Genomic DNA, 16,138 nt, shown 5'->3' with positions numbered 1-16,138 from the left:
TTTTCAGTTCCCACACTTAGCTTTATTACTTAGGCACCCTTGGCCTTTTAGTTGACCTCAAACGGACCCCGAACAGGCCAAAAAGTGGCCTCGCAGTGCATAGTTGTCACCCTGCTGCATCCATCCGCACACCTGGCACTCAATTCTTTCCAATAATGCATCCCGCCACCACGTGAAGTGGCCCCAAAAGATGGTCCTCATGATGACTTTTTTTCATAATTATCACAAGAAAACACCCACGTTGTGTACGTACTTATCCAAGTGCAAGTATTGACCCCATTCTGTGAGGATTCTAAGTACTAATCCTTTACTAAGTACTTAAACTCATGATTAAGACTTAAGAAACTTGAATTGTACTCGAGACGAGACTTAGAAGACTCTATGTTTGATTGATTGAATGTGTGATACAAGGGTTCCTTTATATAGGAGACGAATAGACAGATAAAAAGGCACGTCTCTTGGTGAAGAGACATGACTTTAGACGTAAAGACACATCCTTTCACCGAAGAGCTGCAACCATTGGGCGAAGAGTCACACCCATAGAGCGAAGGGGTGTGACCAGTCGTCGAAGGAGTGTGACTTTTGGCAAAGAGACACGTCCTTTGGGCGAAGGGGTGTGACCATCCAAGCGCAGGGGTCCTCCTTGGCATGGCACTTCCCGTATCTGCAACTAGGAGTAGATGTATTGCTGTTAACATAGTCACAATCGTGACACATTCGACCTCCTGACGCCACTAGATGTCATCTGACGCACCTACTTACCTCATGTCTTCGGCCCGCAAATAGCTTCCTCGAGAAGTTTTACGCGCTACCAACTCCTCATTATTATAGAAAAAACACTCATACTGGTGATAGTGAAAATCGATGTACTATGTACATGTTGTCCTACCTGTACACATGTGGGCCCCACGTAACCACCTGGCTCTGGAAAATGGGCAATCCTTTATTTGATGCACCATGCATGTGTATGTACATATGCGCAATCCCTTGCTCCAAAAAACTCCTAACAACTCGTCACACTGGACCACAAATGACTTCCTGAGATCTGGCAAAACAATTACTGGATCTGAAGTCAATTTTTCCTTTAAGAGACTAAAAGCTGAAATCTCTTTTTGGGTCCATCTGAAAATGACCTCTTTCTTTTGCAAAGCGTGAAGAGGCGATGCTATGTCTGCAAAATTTCTGATAAACCTTCTATAGTAGGAACACAATCCGAAGAAGCTTCTGACATCGTGCACAATCTTCAAGTCTAGCCATGTCTTAATAGCTTCGACCTTGCGGGATCCATTCTGACACCATCCTTTGAGACTATGTGGCCGAGAAAGTGGATCTCTTCGGAAGAATTCACTTTTCTTAGGATTGACAAGTAACTTGTGACTGCGCAGCTCTTCAAACACAATGATCAAGTGACGCCTATGCTCCTCTTCATTCTTCGAATAGACTATCATGTCATCGAAGAACGTCCCAACAAACTGTTGATGTGAGCGAAAAATCCGGTCCATCATTCTGTTGAACGTGGCAGGAGCATTTGTTAGCCCAAACGGCATCACTAGAAACTCATAAAGACCAAACGTCATTCTAAACGCAGTCTTGTGCACATCCTCTGACCTTATATGAATCCGATGGTACCCACTCTTAAGGTCTATCCTGCTGAAAATTACAGCACCTTGTAAACGATCGAGAATATCATCAATTCTAGGAATAGGAAACCTATTCTTGATGATATTCTTATTCAACGCACGGTAATCAATACACATGCGCTACGAGCCAACCTTCTTCTGCACTAGGAGCACTGGGGAGCAAAAAGATAAAGAACTAGGCTGAATCAGCTCCTTCTCTAATAACTCCTCAACCTGGCCCATAATCTCTTTCTGTTGGGCCGCAATAACCCTGTAGGGAGGTCTATTCGGTGGGCTACACCCTTAGTGGATGCTTTTTCTAGCGAAGCTAACCTCGTTGTAGATTCGATCAATTACGAAGAACCGATCTTGGCTTTCGAGTCGAGGTCCAAAGAACCCCCACAAGACGATTCGATCATTCAGGAAGAACCCATCTTTGCTCTTGAGCCTAGGTCCAAAGAACCCTCACAGGAAGTATTATGTGTTCGCATGATTGATACGCACACATTGTTCAAGTGTTTCATTCGTAATCGTTGCCTATATTTTAGTCAGCATCTTTATGTGATCCCTTTTACTACGCATGACATATTGTACGTTGAGCGCGTTTCACTCATGAATGAGCACGGATGTATGCGGATTGTTCATGAAAAGCTGAAAAGTATGTATGTAAGGAAGTCACATTCCATGTCTCTTCCTTGGCATGAATAGTTATAGAAAGAGTACATGAAAGTATGAGCACTAAGCATGGGCATTTCCGTTGTGAATTGCCACAGTTGATTGATTTAGATCAGAAAGACAAGATTCGATCTCATTGTTTGCGTGTGTGTGGTGAACGGTTTGGCACTCCGTCTATTTGTTCATCTACATTGCATGCACAGTCTTTGAGGAAGACAAGATTTTTTCCACTCACTTTACATGGAATAGGTATGTTCATGGTTTTGTGTTGGAAATGGTTTCGGGAATTTTTAGCCATGGAGATTCTTCAAGAAGAAAGAAGCATGACTCGACGAAGTTGAAGCATCGAAGGAGACTCAGAAGACTGTCGCTTTCGACGCGGCCCAAAGAAGCAAGCGTTGCATACCTTTATGAAGTTCAAGTACCGCACGACCCACACATCAAAGTGGGCCGACGAAGAGTCCCTTCCAGGATTCTGGATGCTATTGGCGATCTCCCTCGACGCCATACAATTCGGTACCAGTGCCTCACTTTAAAAAGGAGGGGATGTCACGTGACACATCCAACTCCATGTGTCCGTGGACAAGCTACAGCATGATCAAGGTTCAATCAATCCAATCAGTCTAGATTAGAAGTGATCTGACACTTTTGTGAGTCTATTCGTAGATCGTGCATGCCAAGTCACTTAGTGTAGATGCATATCCTCTGGTTGCACACAGCATGATCATAAGCATTTCCATCAAAATCCTTCAGGGAAATTTTCTAGTACATTTAGCCTGTTTTACCTATTTTTGACATTTTTCACTTATTATTTTTGAATAACTTTTGTTGGAAAGTAGGTAGGGCAAATTGAGTAAGTTTGTATATAAGCAAACCTAGACTAGCACTAAATGGCAGAAGAGGCAACAGGAGCCAAGCCCAGCAAGCAACTTCTCAGCAAAACCCCTTGGTAGACTTCCCTCCAAGCAAGACCCAGATCTAGCGTTTCCTTCATCAAGCACCATCGCCATCCACAAGCATCCCCCGCGTTTTGCATCAAGCATCATCGCCCAAGCTTGCATCAGCCATTAGCCTAGCATTTTTCGTTCAAGCAAGGATCGCCAGCAGAACCAGCCCCTAGCGTTTTACAAATTCCAATCTCTAGCGTTTTTGGTCCCCACCTCAGCCACTACATATCTCAGCCTTTTCCAGCCTTCAGCCCGGCGAATTTCAGCAATAGAAGACCAGCAAGATTCAACCCTAAAGCGTAGCAGATTCAGCCCGGAAAGACCACTAGTTTTCAGCCTAAAGAAACCTCAGTTTTGAACCCTAAACCTGCAAATTTTCAGCAACAAAGACTCACAGAAACAGCCCCCCTAATCAGCATTTTGGAGTAGTCGCAGATTTCAACCTATAGCATTTTTGGACAGCAGATAAGAGATTGCAGATTTCAGCCCTTAGCTCAACTTCGTCATCACCGTCGTCATCGTCGACATAGCCTAGACTTGCATCATTCACATGGATTCAGTTTGTTCCAGATTGTGAAATCATAAGTAGACCACTCTCGTCAGCGAGAGTGGTCTACTGGTGTCATATCTCTCTTCTCTCTCTATCTCTCAATCTCATACACTTGCACGCACAGTGTCCATTCACTTTGTTTGTGATCATAGCATTCTCTCATTAAGAACGGAAGGCTCTACCTTCCATAAGAACGAAAAGGAGCCTTGAGCACAGTTCGGAGCACTCATCTTGAGCAAAGCGCAAATATACACCTGACACTTCTGTAGGGGAATCACATGTGCAATGCTAACTCCAAGACTCTAGGTGTGTCCATGTTAATCTGTGGCTAGCAAATGAGTATAACCATAGCCTGCGTCATGTCATGGACACAAGATCAACCTCGGTGGACATTAACATCAGCCTTGTACCATAAAACTCTCACAGATTTTTTCTTATTCTTCATCAAACAATTGTGCAAATCCAAAATATCAGACATAAAGCATTGTATACACAAAAAATACACTAGCACCTGACATAAACTTCCCTTCAATGAACATGTTGCAAAACACAGTTTTTTTGTACAGGAAAATATGGGTACGAGTTATATAGGTTTGAAGGAATTATTAGCCCAAACATACATGACCTTGATTTTCAAAAACAATACAGCTTGCCAGATTACCATAACATTCTTCACGCCTTTGATGTTAATCTTCGTCCTCATCTGAGCTTCCATCCTCATCACTGTAGTCACTGCCAAAGTCTTCTTCAAGCTCAGGGTTCAAGTCAAGCTGGACAAAAGGCACCTGAATAACATTAGAGGGAGGTGTTGGAGGAGGAGCAGCAGAGAGGGGTGCCACAGGCTTTTGGTCTTGTGATCGAGGGCCCACAACAGAAGGGGGAAGCACAACCGCATCTCCTGGCTTCCATCCAGGTGGCAAGGGTGGAATGCCCAAGCCTGGTGGCAAAGGAATAGGATCACCAGGTTTCCATCCGGGTGGCATTGGGGGCAGATCTGTTGGGAGCTCTATTGGCAAGCCAGGACGCCATCCTGGAGGTGGTGCAGGTAAACCAACAGCTGATGGCAGCTTCAGAGACTGAGGGCTTTCTTCCCCTTTCACCTTGGCCACATCTGATGGCTCACGTAAAGGGGTGGGTGACAATGCCACAACTAAAGGTCTTGGTATACCTATATCAATGTCTGCAGTATGATAGAGTTGTGAAGCTCTCATTTGCTCGTCCTGAGGGGCAGGCGGAAAAGCCCCACGAAGAGGAAACTGACCGGTTGCATACTCTGGAGGTGCAAATGTGGTATAACTGATGCGATGCGCATAAGCAACAAGCTCTGCAACATCGATGGGTATGCCCAGACCAGCACCTACTGTGGCTCTGCCCTTGATGCGTTTAAGGTTTCTATACTCCCCGTACTCTTCTAGGGTATTCTCGAGAAGTTGTTCTGCTTCTCTCAGCCTCCTGGCGAACTCCCGCATTACGAAGTCCTTGTCAGGAAGCCTCTCCTGGTCCAAGTCCTGAAGTTTCGTGATGTCTCCGATCGAGTCAAACAGCATATCTTGATGAGGGTCCATCATCGCTCCTGCTCAGACGGCCTGCCACGTTAATGCCCTGATTCTTGAGAGAAAATGGCAGTGGCTTGCCATGAGGGATTCAAGTTGATAAAGATTAGGTGGAAATGAATATCCATTGTTGACAATAGTGTTGCTTTGAAACCTTCGTGGGATATGGGGTAGAGGAGCCAATTTAGAGACGTCAAAAGAAAGATCTCTCGCTGATCAAGCGAGTCTTGGAGCAGTCGATGGCTCATCAAATTTGACAAAGGCATTTAGAAGACGTGGGTTGGAATCTTTTCAAAAGCTTTCATAATCTAGTGTAACAAACAAGTCGATATAAAAGGAGACAAACTTGAGCCAAAAGTGAGAAATGTAGCCATGAGGGTTTGAACCCAGCACCAAATCAAAGGAGCGCTCTATTTAAAAATGCTTGCCCGGATTACACATTGAAAAGGTGGTTGAAAATTTTCTTTATATAGGAGGGACATGCAGCTCATCACAAGGGACCGTCCACTTATTGGTGCCTCTACCCTATTGTCGAGTCATGAGTTTTCAATGCTAGTTTGGAAAACCTTGTGTTCTTTTATCCCAAGATGAGAGCATTATTGCAAAATTTACATGCTCTTTTATCGCAAAATTTACCTTGGGTTGTTTTATCCTAAGACAAGAGCATTACCACAAAATTTACATGCTCTTGTAGACTCGAATTGGGTTCGTTGCTATGAGACACGAGTGTCCACTATTGGGTTTTGTTTCATGCTTGGCAGCTCATGCATATCTTGGTTGACCAAGAAGCAGCCTATAGTACCCACTTCTAGTTGTGAGACTGAGTACACAACACCTTTCACAAATGTTGTTGAGTGTGTTTGCCTCATTTGCATTTTGACTGACGTGGGTTTTGGACAACAATCTGTCGCCCACATTTATGCTAATAGTCAAAGTGCTTTGGAAATTACAAGGAATCCAGGAGAGGTCAGCTTGGCTTATGTGCCTATGCAGGACAATCCTATTGATCTTTTCAAAAAGGCTTTGCATGAGGTCAAAGCTTTCCGTAAAGCTTTGGGCTTACTCTCCTTTGTGCATTGACCACATAGGGTCTTACTCTTCCCTATACATGAGCATCAACTCTTGTTCACTGCATCACTCCCAAAGGGAGTTGTTACCATATTATGGCAGTGATGTCTATGAGCACACTTAGGACCACCATAGCACTTTTTTCCCTCTTTATGGATTTTTTTCCCCTTGGCTTGGATATATGCCCACATCACTCTAGGGAAAGCCTTGTCTTTGTATTGGCCCCCTTAGTAAGAGTACTTCTTGTGTTGTGTTTTCTTGAGCTTCTCCTTCATCTCTCCATCTTTGTGTGCATTCTTGTAGTCGTATTTCCAACTAAGAGGAGGTGGATGTTGAAGCTAAGAATCTATTCGATGAAAGATAGGTTGAAATAGACTATGAATTATTTTCGTGGATAGATCTAGGGGGGTTTATGTGAATAGTCTTGAATGTATGGCAATTTTTGAAATTACTTTACGATCCAAGTGAAATTGATAGACAAGTTATGGTCTACACAGGTCTATCAAGGTGTCAAACATTTATTTGGAATGCATTTAGGATGATGCATAAAGCACTTGATCCGGGAGGTTGGATGTTACCATGGGTTCCTATCTTGAATTGTGCACTTCTCCCACACGTGTCGGAGGCTGGGTGTAACATTTAATGTCCTAGTAACTTGTGTGTAGCGGAAAATAGCATGAACATAGTGAGCATTTCATTAGAATAGTTTCCTAATGAGAATAACAAGAGTGCTTGGGTGGAGAGAGCAACAAAAAGCATAACACCTAGTTAGATAGCATGAACAATACTTTCAAAAGAGAGAGAAATTAAGCTATTGACAATAGTTGAGGACCGGATTTGCATGGAGCCGGTCCCCCCTCCAAAAGGATTTGTATTATGGTTTCTCCCATCAAGAGAGACATTGTACAATACAATTCTTTGTGTTCCTTCAAGACTAGCTAGTGCAATGAAGGATGGAAACTTCATGCACTTAGCAAAACACTTATCAAACACAACATTAATTCCCTCATGGTCTCAGACCCAAGACCTCACACACCTTCGAAGATGGTGAGAGCTAGCCGGGTATGAGAGTAGATTGAGAGGAAGAAGGAGTATTCTCACGAGAAAGATGTACATCTCCTCACATAATCACTCATATTAGCATAGCTTAGCTTAGTAATTAGCATGGTAGAGGAGATGAGCATGCATTGAAGCTTGGCTCTTGGTTGGATTTGCATCACAAAGCCAAGAGTTGTTGGTGTAGGCCTCCCTTCTCACAAGCTTGGAGTAGGTGATAAGCTTTCCATTAAAGCTTGAGAAGAGAGAGAGAGTCTTCTTACTTCCACACATGAGTTGTGTGTGTGTGAGAGTCAATAATGCCCTTGAAAATTCAGCCCCCTCTCTCTCTTGGTGTACCCCTCTTGCTATTTGCTCATGCTACAGCCTCATTGGACCTCCCCAGAGCGAGCCAATGATAATTAAGCAATATAAGTGATAGCCTTCTGACATGTGTCTCCCTTTCCCCTTTTGTGAGAGCTTTAGGTAATTAATAAATGCAACTAAACTCTCATTGGACCCCTTTGCCTCCTGGCCAATAGGAATCAGTCAAACCATTGGGCTGCTGAATGCTCATTGGTCCCCTTGGGAGACTATCTAATAGTCTTCTAGAGAGCTTAATTCTCATTGGTTCTTTTATTAAGTTCTTTTAAATTAATTAAACTAGATTTACTCTAGCCTAATTCTCATTGGTCCACCTCCAAGGCCATCCAATAGGATTTGAGTACACCTTGTGGGAATCTAGGCTAGGGAGCTGACATGTGTCCCTCTTTCCCCTTGTGTACAAAGGGAGCTTGTGTGTGTGTGTGTGTGTGTGTGTGTGTGTGTGTGTGTGTGTGTGTGTGTGTGTGAGTTTCTCGCGCATCCCCTACTTGCTAGGCTCGCCCCCTACTATGTAGGCATTGACAAAGACTTTTGGGACACACACAAAGCGTCCAATTTTCCCAAAGTTTGACCTTTGGACACAACCTTTGAATTTTGGAACCTTAGCATTTTGGAAGTCTTTTGGGCTGAATCTTAGGGTCTTTTAAGCCCATTGTTGTACATTGCTCTTCTGCAGATGGCCCCCCCTTTGGATCCCTATTTTCCCTCCTTTGGATCCCTACTATGGCCGGTCTGCTAGCTTAACCAATATTCTAGTTTTTTCTCCCCTGGCACTTCCCCATATTAAATGATCAGTTTAACATGAGAAAATCATTTAGGAGAATTAGATATTGATTATTATGACATTACCTCTCTCTTGAAATCATAGTCGTCCTCGACTATGGGGTAGAGAAGATAAAGCATATTCATGAGTCCTTTTCTTAGCGGGTAGAGGATCCCTATGTTACCCTACGACATCATTCCACAATGGATGACTAGTTCATTTGGCGCTTGAGAGCCTGAGGCTGCCGCAAGCATGTCTACACATTATTCCTATCAATCTTCCATAGTAGAGTGACAAGCTCTACTTGGTATTCGGGAGACGTCGTCTCCGCAAACTTGATCTAAGCATGCATACTACTTCATTTTTGTGCACAATAAAGAAAAAGACAGTCTTATAAGACGAAAATTTTGTTCATTTTTAACATTTGTACATTTGCTGACTTTTGGGAAGCATTGTAAGCATTGACAAGGTTTAGGTTATCCTTTAATTGTATGCCTTGCATCCATCTAGCATCTTCAAAAGGATAATTCTTAAACTTAATAAGATATCGTCGAATAGTCTTACCACCTCTTAATACCTTGTCTTCATGTTGGAGAATGGACTCGGGCTGGAACACCTCTTCTTGGTCCTCGATCTCTGGTGGGTCTTCAGTAGTTGGTTCTTGAGGTGGCTCTCCTTTGTAAGGATTTAATAGGCTCACATGGAAAGCATTGTGTATGAACCAGTGATTGGGCAATTTGAGTTGATAGGCCATCTCATTGATTGGCCTAAGAATCTGGAAGGGACCATAGTACCTTTTTGCTAGTTTAGCAAAAACTAGCAAAAAGGTACTAGTTTAATAGGCTCACATGGAAAGCATTGTGTATGAACCAGTGATTGGGCAATTTGAGTTGATAGGCCATCTCATTGATTGGCCTAAGAATCTGGAAGGGACCATAGTACCTTTTTGCTAGTTTAGCATAGTACTTTTGGTGTCCCGTAGGATTCTTGCCCGTTGTGTGCCTTAGTCGAGCCTTGGGAAATTTTAATAAGACCCAATCATTTTCTTTAAAGGCTTGGGCTCTTCTGTGCTTGTCAGCAGCAGCCTTTTGCCTTTGCTGTGAGATAGAGATAGCATCCTTAATCTTTTGAAAAGATTCTTGTAGGTCTCGGCTATACTCATCTACAACGAAGATCTTCCCATGTACCTTAAGTAGCAAGGGACTTTTTGATCTTCCCTCTATTACCTCGAAAGGTGCTTTTCCCGTGGAAGTATGTACAGTGTTATTGTAAGCATACTCCACTAAGGGTAAGTACTTCTCCCATTGGGATCTTTGATCTACTTCCGTCACATAGGCTTTTAGTAGATCGAGAATTGTTAGGTTAGCTATTTCACTTTGGCCATCCATTTGTGGACGATAGGCCGAAGAGAAGTTTAGCCTTGTCCCTAAATTCTCAAAGAGACCCTTCCAGAAGTTACTGGTCATTCTAGGATCTCTATCCGACACTATGGACATTGGCAAGCCATGGTACTTGAAAATTTGTGAAATGAAGAGGGTTGCCATTTGATGGGCTTTGATAGTCTTTTTGACAGGTATAAAATGAGCTTGTTTACTGAACCTGACTATTATCGTCCATATTCCCGTATTCACATAGATACACTTAGGCAATCCAAAGATAAAATCCATGGATATGCTCTCCCATGGTGAATTAGGGATTGTCAAGGGTTGAAGCTTCCCTCTTGTATGTTCGCTTTCATGGTAGGCCAATAGAAATATGTTTCAATTCCCTTTAGGGTAGACTGAATCCCTCTATGCCCCGCATAAGGAGGAGCATGAGATTTATACATTACTTTCTAACGTAGTGAGTTAGTAACGCATAGTCTATTGCCATAGAGAAGATAACCATCTTGTAAAGTAAATGGTTCCTCTTTCTCCCTAATGCAAGGGCTGAAATCATATCTCTAAAATCGGGATCAATAGCATACTCATCTATCATTGAAGATAGATCATTGTGAGTTGCTATGGAAACTGCATTCACTCTCGGCCGTCTTGAGAGTGCATCGGCTACTTGATTATGCTTGCCAGCAATGTGAGCAATATGAAAATGAAATTGCGAAAGGAAATTTGCCCACCTCATTTGTTTGTCGGAGAGCTTGGTCTGCGTCGTGAAGTACTTAAGACTTTGGTGATCCGTTCGCAGAATGAAAGGAGTCCCCAATAAAAGTGTTGCATGTAGAACTGCAAGGAGTTCCTTTTCATATACGCCTAGAGATTGCTCAACAGGGTCGAGCCTTCGACTTTCATAGCCTATGGCGTGCCCTTCTTGAAGCAAAACAGCTCCAAGGCAATCACCACAAGCATCACATTGGACCTCAAATCGTTTTGAGAGATCCGGTAGTGTAAGCACAGGTTGAGAGATAAGCGTTTCTTTAAGCTTTTCGAAAGCATTGTTCTCCTTAGCAGACCATGTATACCTAACGCTTTTCTTTGTTAGGTCATGTAATGGTCCCACAATTTGTGAGAACTTTTCTATGAAGCGTCTATAGTATACACACATACCTATAAAGCTTCTTAGTTCATGAAGATTCCTTGGTTTAGGCCATCCTTTTATTACCTCTAACTTTGATGGAACCATTTGGATGCCATCTTGAGAGATAATGTGACCTAAATACTGAATCTCTTGCAAGAAAAATTCACTTTTCTTTCGATTAACATAAAGTTTATTCTCTCTTAAAACTTGAAATATTACCTGGAGACGTTGCTTGTGTTCGTCTAATGAATCAGAGTAGATGATAATATCATCAAAGAACACTCAAGTGAAGGTTCGGTGAGGCCTAAATAGCTTCTCCATCAAGCGGTTGAATATGGCTGGTGCATTGGTCAAGCCAAAAGGCATGACAATGTATTCGTAAAGACCAAACGCGGTGCGAAATGTGGTCTTTACAATGTCTTGATCAACTATCCTTATTTGATGATAGCCACTTTTTAGGTCAATCCTACTGAAGTAGGTCGATCCTTGTAGCTTATCAAATAGGTCTTCTACCCGTGGAACGGGAAACCTATTCTTGATAGTGATCCTATTTAGTGCTCTATAGTCGACACACATGCGATATGTGCCGTCTTTCTTTTGCACTAATAGCACAAGTGAGCAAAATGGAGATGAGCTAGGCCTAACCATGCCCTTCTCAACTAACTCATGCACTTGCCGGATAATCTCCTCTTGTTGAGCTTGAGAAACTCTATAAGGAGGTTTGTTAGGTGGTGAACTTCCTGGAAGAAGTTCAATTGCATGGTCATCATTACCTCGTTGAGGAGGTAGCTCACAAGGGATGTCGTCAATAAAGGCATCTTGAAACCCCTTGAGAAAATTGGATAACTCTAATTCCTTTTGGTTGCTTTTATTTTCTTTTGCTAAAGCATTATGTTCATTTTGAGAATCTTTAACAAAAATCATGTACACGGAAATAGAGCTCTTTATTGACTTGTTGAAAGCTAGTGTATGTACAATGGGGATAGTGTTACCCATTTCCTTAGCATCTATATATATATCTTTTTCCTTGAACTTAAAGGAGATTCTCCTTTCAGGGAATTTAACATTGGCAGCCAGGCGATCAAACCATGGTGCCCCTAGGATTACATCCTCATGCTTGAGAGGAGGGACAAAGAAGTCCTCTTTGTCCACATAGCTTTGGACATGGAGACTCAATTTCCCGATTAAGGGAGTGACTGAAGCTTGTGCCCCTTGAAAGCACTGTCTGCGGGTAGAACATCTCCCATCTCGTAGGCTTGTATGCCTAGCTTGGTGGCCAACTCTATAACTATAAAATTGTGAGTAGAACCAGGGTCAAAGAGAATAAAAGCATCATGTTCTCTTACCTTTCCCCAAGCATGGCATAGAGGAGATCCTTTGTGGTGAGTTTCCTCCTCTTGAAATTCGACCAAGGTAGCTCTAGGAGGATCACGGCGGGTGTTATTTTGGGGACAAGCGCGGTACGCATGTCCTTGTTCACCGCACTTGAAACACCCATTATCCTTGTGATAACGCTCAAGCTCTTCAGGAGAAAGTTTGTTTTTACCTTTGTAAACTCCCTTCTCTTTAGCTTTGTTGGAGTTGCCCTTAGGAGGCTTTTGGACATTTTCCTTCCCCTTAGGCTCGTTGGAACCCTTGTTTTCCATGGGATTATTTCTTTTAGCCCCCGTTTGGAAATTGATTCGAGAGGCCACCATAGTATGGTGTATTACCGCCGATATGGTGCGTGGCCTTTGGGAGTTGACATACTCCGCCATTTCTTCGGTTAAGCCAGCACAAAATTGTTGCTTTTGCTCTCCAAAATCCAACTTTTTGAAGACAGTGGCTTTGAGTTGTAGGTCCCAAAACTTGTCTACATATTTGTGGATGGATTCATAGGGAGAGAGCTTCAAGCTTCGCCACTCGGTGAGTACTTTGTCTTTGGTATCGATGGCCAAAAACTGCTTCATTATGGAAGCTCTTAAAGCTTTCCATGTTCATGGAGCTTCACCGTTGGCCCCTAGGCTAGACCACCATTGCCTGACTGACTTTTGAAAGTGCATAGCTACATGGCGTAGCTTAGAGAACCCTTCGTTCAACACCAAAACAACACCGGCTCTTGTCAAGCTTCTAATAGCTCAATAGTGGTTAAGCCGTAGGCAAGCCCCGTAGGACTCCACTATTAAGACCATAGCTCTCGACGGTGATGCCCCGTTAACTGCATGAGGGCAGGCGCACTGCAAGGCTGAAAAATCCCTATTCTACTTACTCACATGCAATTAATAATACCAACCATTTATAGCTAGCTTGAGGACCTCCCTTCTTGAGCAAGAAAAGAGAAACCTTGTGCTCTGATACCAATGTAACATTTAATGGCCTAGTAACTTGTGTGTAGCAGAAAATAGCATGAACATAGTGAGCATTTCATTAGAATAGTTTCCTAATGAGAATAACAAGAGTGCTTGGGTGGAGAGAGCAACAAAAAGCATAACACCTAGTTAGATAGCATGAACAATACTTTCAAAAGAGAGAGAAATTAAGCTATTGACAACAGTTGAGGACCGGATTTGCATGGAGCCGGTCCCCCCTCCAAAAGGCTTTGTATTATGGTTTCTTCCATCAAGAGAGACATTGTTCAATACAATTCTTTGTGTTCCTTCAAGACTAGCTAGTGCATTGAAGGATGGAAACTTCATGCACTTAGCAAAACACTTATCAAACACAACATTAATTCCCTCACGGTCTCAGACCCAAGACCTCACACACCTTGTGGGCATCTGGGCTAGGGAGCTGACATGTGTCCCTATTTCCCCTTGTGTACAAAGGGAGCTTGTGTGTGTGTGTGTGTGTGTGAGAGTTTCTCTCTCATCCCCTACTTGCTAGGCTCGCCCCCTCCTATGTAGGGATTGACAAAGACTTTTGGGACACACACAAAGCATCCAATTTTCCCAAAGTTTGACCTTTGGACACAACCTTTGAATTTTGGAACCTTAGCATTTTGGAAGTCTTTTGGGCTGAACCTTAGGGTCTTTTAAGCCCATTGTTGTACATTGCTCTTTGTAGATGGCCCCCCCTTTGGATCCCTACTTTCCCTCCTTTGGATCCCTACTGTGGCCGGTCTGCTAGCTTAACCAATATTCTAGTTTTTTCTCCCCTGGCACTTCCCCATATTAAATGATCAGTTTAATATTAGAAAATCATTTAGGAGAATTAGATATTGATTATTATGACATTGGGGACTTGCCAAACATTGTGTGCAAGCCACAAATGGTTGCAAGCACACAACCAGACTTAGGAAGCTTAAAGGGGGCAAATGGTGTGTCACTCACCGTTCTATGCTTGCCATCTTGAAGGATTCCGTGCCACAAAGAAGAGGGAGCCGTCTTTGCCGCTCTCAACCGTCTCGCCACCTCCGATGCCACCACAATGCTCGATCTCTCTCTCTCTCTCTCTCTCTCTCTCTCTCTCTCTCTCTCTTTCTCTCTCTCTCTCAAGCATACACACACACACACACACACATTCGTGAGCACACAATGGAGAAGAAGGTAGAGGAAGAGCAAGAGCACTTCTTGAGCATGCACCTCAAGAATGAGGATGTTAGGTCAACATGGACCTTTTATATGAATCTGATGCATTCACACATGGGAGCCCACATGTTGGAATTAGGGTTGCAGAGAAACGCACATAGCTTGGAGAAGACGAAGGAAGCTCAAGGCACACAATAGAGAGTGTGTTACTTAGAGTGCAATGGAAAGATAGGTAGCCCTAGAGTGATGGGCATATATACAATGCACGGGGGAAAAAACCTCCTAAAGAGAAAAAATGCCCTGGAGGTCCTAGTGTGTTCACACACATCACTACCACATGTATATGGTAACACCATAATGGCCGGTCATAGCAAAAATAATAAAAATGAGATAAGTGGTGCACCTCTCATCGGTGATCACCTACACGTCTATAGGACCGACAAGCCACGTCCATGACTCCAATAAAGTGATAAGGCATCCGTCAAAGGTGATAGGGTGTCCATAAGTGGTCAACATGTCCCCCTTCTTGATGTAGATTCCGTCCTCGGAAGCTAGTGAGGTGAATCCTGTTCGTCAAGGTGGAAGAGCATCTGAGATTGAATGTCTTTAGCTTTGATCAAACACTACAAAATCAACCAAAAATGGCATAGTAATTGCATTCTCATAGAACATATATAATTAAAAAGCATATGCAGTGAATAGACACATAGATTGATTGGTAACAAAATATTGAACAATTTTTCAGCAATAAACATTAAACTATAATATAATCACAATCATAAGCACTTATAAATGTCAAAAAATAAACAAGTTGTTAGAAGCTAGACACACCCCACGAGACTAACTACTCGGAGGATTATCATTTTTTGTAATTATTCATTTATTGAGAAACCTGATTTTTCACTTTGTAAATATTGGGACTTACAGAAGTTTCTAGATTGTATCCTAGTTTTGATAGATAGATGGAGTAGTTGGTTGATTTTGGAACTTTAGGGTTTGAGAATTGTAAGGTATATATACCACTTTTTGACCTTAATGAAAAACCTTTTGTCATTTTAAAAAACAAGTTTTGAAGTCTGTGAGTGAGCGTACTGTGTACGAGAGAGAGAGTGTGAGCTTCATCTTGACGCTACGTGTGCACCGGTGGTTGGAATCGAGTGCGGAGAAGTGCAGCGTGTTGCCCCGACGAGAGCTACGCGCCGATACCTACATTGCGCGCATACGGTCCTGTTCTGCGAGCTCCTTCTACGAGCTTCATCGGGTGATTGGGTGAGCATACATTGTCCGATTTTGCATTGCAGCATATCCACACGTTCACATTGAGTAGAACTACACATTAGGCACTTTAGATTTTGGAAACGAAAACTTGCAAATTTCGGCCAGATATCCTACGTGATTTTGCACCGGGTGTTTTGGGTTGGGGTTTTGGTTCATAGACCTTAGGGAGAGCGACCTATTGGTATTAGTAGGGTCTCCTTCAAGTTCTATGGTGTTTCGAGATTGTTTGATGGGTGCTCGGCTTTAGAA

The 16,138-nt window shown here is 42.9% G+C and overlaps 1 protein-coding gene across 1 annotated transcript in view; it reads right to left on the bottom strand.

Annotated features, from left to right (window-relative positions):
- The window catches only part of LOC147430514 (mediator of RNA polymerase II transcription subunit 4-like), a 53,796-nt gene extending 48,331 nt beyond the window's left edge, over positions 1-5,465 (bottom strand). Inside the window, exon 1 of the mRNA XM_086493136.1 lies at positions 4,453-5,465. Within this exon, the coding sequence (XP_086349262.1) occupies positions 4,478-5,359 (882 nt within the window). The 5' untranslated portion in view covers positions 5,360-5,465 and the 3' untranslated portion in view covers positions 4,453-4,477. The remainder of the gene's footprint in view (positions 1-4,452) is intronic.
- Between the last annotated feature and the right edge of the window lie 10,673 nt (positions 5,466-16,138).

This window comes from Adiantum capillus-veneris, chromosome 21 (assembly GCF_014529385.1).
Source record: "Adiantum capillus-veneris isolate H3 chromosome 21, ASM1452938v2, whole genome shotgun sequence".
NCBI classification, from domain to species: domain Eukaryota; kingdom Viridiplantae; phylum Streptophyta; class Polypodiopsida; order Polypodiales; family Pteridaceae; genus Adiantum; species Adiantum capillus-veneris.
The sequence above is the reverse complement of the archived record's forward strand: the minus strand, read 5'-3'. Positions and strand labels throughout refer to the sequence as shown.